This window comes from Ziziphus jujuba, chromosome 1 (genome assembly GCF_031755915.1).
Source record: "Ziziphus jujuba cultivar Dongzao chromosome 1, ASM3175591v1".
Lineage (NCBI taxonomy): Eukaryota > Viridiplantae > Streptophyta > Magnoliopsida > Rosales > Rhamnaceae > Ziziphus > Ziziphus jujuba.
The window spans coordinates 44,653,877-44,657,132 of NC_083379.1; the positions used below are offsets into that span (position 1 = coordinate 44,653,877).

The window sequence follows — 3,256 nt, forward strand, 5'->3', positions numbered from 1 at the left end:
GCACTTTTTTTTTTTTTTTTTTAAATAATAATGAAATATATATTTCCCATCAAAATTTTATTTTTTATTTAAAAAATAAAATAACTAGCAAATATTTGCCAAGAAAATAAAAAATGTTGCACCCTGTTCAGAGAAAGGAAAGACAAGTTGATAACTTGGATTGGATCTGACATCAGGGTGTATACAGTTTTGTACAGGTGTATTTAGAGCCCACCAGTGAGTTCAAAAAAGTCCGGCCCAAACACGAGGGTATTATGGTCATGCTGAGCAAGCTGCAGTGCATAGTTCTAAAACGGCAGCAAGGCAGTGTGTGCTCATTCGAACATCGGGCATAGAAAGTGGAAGCGGAGCTGAGGAGGGTCCGTTTACTTTCCTTGCAATTTCTTCGATCACACAGCGGAAGAGAAATTCACGTGCTCTTTGAAACTGCACCGTTACGCTTCCTTATCAAGGTCTCTGCGTTTTATCTCTATCTGTCTTTCTTTTTTTTTTTTTTAATTGCTCTGCCGCGAAAAATGATTACCATCTAATAGTATAGGGGTTGTCTTTGTCAATTTTAGTTCCTTAAGGTTGATCGAAATGATTGCTTTTAAAAGAATTTGCAGCTGTGAAATTTTTATTTTTTTTACAATTTTGATTGATTTTTACTATAACCGATGGATTTTTCTTAGTTCGATAACAAAATGTTCAATTTTTCGAAATATTAAAACTAGGGTTCCTTTTATTGAGATCTGGGGTTTCAGGTAATTCTTTTTTTCTCGTTTAATTTTTTTTTTTTTCTGCTTCCTTTGGTTGCCGAAAATGCCCACTGGATTGAAATTTGATCATTTTGGATGCTGTATCCTACTAGAAGTCACAAAATTTTGAATCGTGGAATTTTCCCAGAAACCAAACCGAGATTAGGAGAAATTTCAAGAATCTCACATTTGAAAGATTTGTTTTTTTTAAATTTTTATTTTGTTTTTTTTATCTGTAGGAATTGACCAGAGAAGGTGCAGTTTCGAACTAAGTTTCAGTTACCTTATTGATCTGATTAGTTGAAACCCTTTAAAAAAATGCCGGCCCAAAAGATTGAGACTGGTCACCAAGACACAGTGCATGATGTGGTTATGGATTATTATGGGAAGCGCATTGCCACAGCTTCATCTGACCACACTATAAAGATAACTGGTGTAAGCAGTTCGGCCTCCCAGAATCTTGCAACACTGAGTGGTCACCAAGGACCTGTGTGGCAGGTAGCTTGGGCTCACCCAAAATTTGGGTCTTTGCTTGCTTCATGTTCTTATGATGGAAGAATCATAATATGGAAAGAAAGCAATCAGAACGAGTGGACCCAAGCCCATGTTTTCACTGACAACAAATCATCCGTGAATTCAATTGCTTGGGCTCCTCATGAACTAGGTCTTATTTTGGCATGCGGTTCGTCTGATGGGAATATCTCAGTTTACACTGCCATTGCTGACGGAGGTTGGTCGTCTACGAGGATTGACCATGCGCATCCGGTTGGAGTTACTTCTGTTTCATGGGCTCCCTCTACGGCACCCTCTGCTCTTGTTGGTCCTGGCTTGCTGGACCCTGTTCAGAAGCTTTGCTCTGGTGGTTGTGATAATACTGTAAAGGTTTGGAAGCTTTATAATGGGATTTGGAAGCTGGATTGCTTTCCTGCTCTTCAAATGCATACTGATTGGGTCAGGGATGTTGCTTGGGCACCCAACTTGGGACTACCAAAATCTACCATTGCAAGCGCCTCACAGGATGGAAAAGTTATTATATGGATTGTGGCCAAGGAAGGGGATCAGTGGGAAGGTAAGGTTTTGAATGATTTCAGGACGCCCGTTTGGAAGGTCTCGTGGTCACTGACTGGAAACATATTGGCTGTCGCGGATGGGAACAACAATGTGACCTTGTGGACAGAAGCAGTAGACGGCGAGTGGCAACAGGTGCAAACGGTTGATCCATAGAATGCTGTTGTTGGAGTTTGGTAACCGTAATGATTAATTAGGTTTGTATGTTCTATGTCAACATAACTTGAGACTTGTGAAAATTTTAAAAAATTGAGTATTTCCTTTGACAGAATTTTACAAAATTGAGTATTTCCTTTGACAGCTTTGAACTAAATTTCATAAGTTTCTTCATTAGCTTTAGTGGTAATGAATGTGATTAGTACTTAGCTGGCTTTTGGTTATTGTTTTTAAATGCTCGAGTTTCTTTGATTTCTGCTCGTGTTTAAATTCTGCAATATGTTACAAGCTTTTTCTTTCTACTACCCAATATGTTCTGATATTTTTATGCTGGTTTATGATAAATCGAAGCCAAGACTTTCATCTTCTACCATCAATAGCATTATTCTTAACGAGAAATGATCTCAAAAACATATTGGTTTGACGGTACTCTTTATAAATACGTATATATATATATAGTTATATATGCATCTTTTACTTTGCTAATTATTATGTGCTGGGATCTGAGTGGGCTTGATACCGGAGCCCTTTCTTCATCTTTGTTCATGAATTTCTAATCCTCTTTCAAAAACAAGACGGATGCTTGAGAGAAAAGATATTCACAGTAGCAATTTATTTGGTAGTGAGGAGCTGCTGTATACCTTTTTGTGTAATTGCTGATCGGCTGGGCCATATTCTGTTAGCAATTGGGCCGTATTGTGGTGATCCTGAACACTGGTGATGCATTGACTTTCTTTTCTTTTTGGGTAGATTGAATTGTATTGTCTGGCCCAATCACAGAAACATGCAGGTTGTCTGTTAAGTCTTGTCTATATAGATTGTTATTTTAAAGTCTGAGGCGTACAATGGAAGCATCTGGAATTTGCCATCGTTGTTTTTGTGGGAAATTCTGTGGCAGCGTAAGCTGTATGGCACTAGATATTTTGCACAAGATATTAAACCATAAACATAAAAGTAGTGACAACAATTACTTGAGTTTAAACTTAAATAAAATATATATAATGTCGAATGTCTCTTATTAGGTGGATTTGATAATATTATACATGCTATTTTTATCTATTATTATTTTTTTTTTGGAAAACTGTAAACAACCAAAGTGTGTGACACCCCTTTTTTGTGGTTTTTGTTTTTTTTTTTTTTTTTTGATTATTATTTTTAAAGAACCAACTAATTCCCATTCTATCTTATATATAAATGATGAGTCTCATTTCTTTCTTTTCTACCATTTACTTACCGCGTCTCTGTGATGTCCTCTCTCATCTTTAAATTAAATAAAACAACAAACAGAAAATAAT

At 36.6% G+C, this 3,256-nt stretch overlaps 1 protein-coding gene across 2 annotated transcripts; it reads left to right on the plus strand.

Annotated features, from left to right (window-relative positions):
* Nucleotides 1–293: 293 nt before the first annotated feature.
* On the plus strand, nucleotides 294–2,196 carry LOC107428559 (protein transport protein SEC13 homolog B). 2 transcript variants are annotated; one of them, XM_016039108.4, is made up of 2 exons: nucleotides 294–452; nucleotides 977–2,196. In XM_016039108.4, exon 2 carries the CDS (start codon nucleotides 1,056–1,058, stop codon nucleotides 1,959–1,961), a length of 906 nt encoding a protein of 301 aa, XP_015894594.1. In that variant the 5' UTR covers nucleotides 294–452; nucleotides 977–1,055; the 3' UTR covers nucleotides 1,962–2,196. The 2 variants fall into 2 exon arrangements, with proteins under 2 accessions (XP_015894594.1, XP_024934251.1); XM_025078483.3 differs by having other exon boundaries at nucleotides 295–452; nucleotides 1,038–2,196.
* The last annotated feature ends 1,060 nt before the right edge of the window (nucleotides 2,197–3,256 follow it).

What these genes read in the sequence shown, in the direction of transcription:
- LOC107428559 (XM_016039108.4), top strand. Translation starts at nt 1,056, where the DNA reads ATGCCGGCCCAAAAGATTGAGACTGGTCACCAAGACACAGTGCATGAT.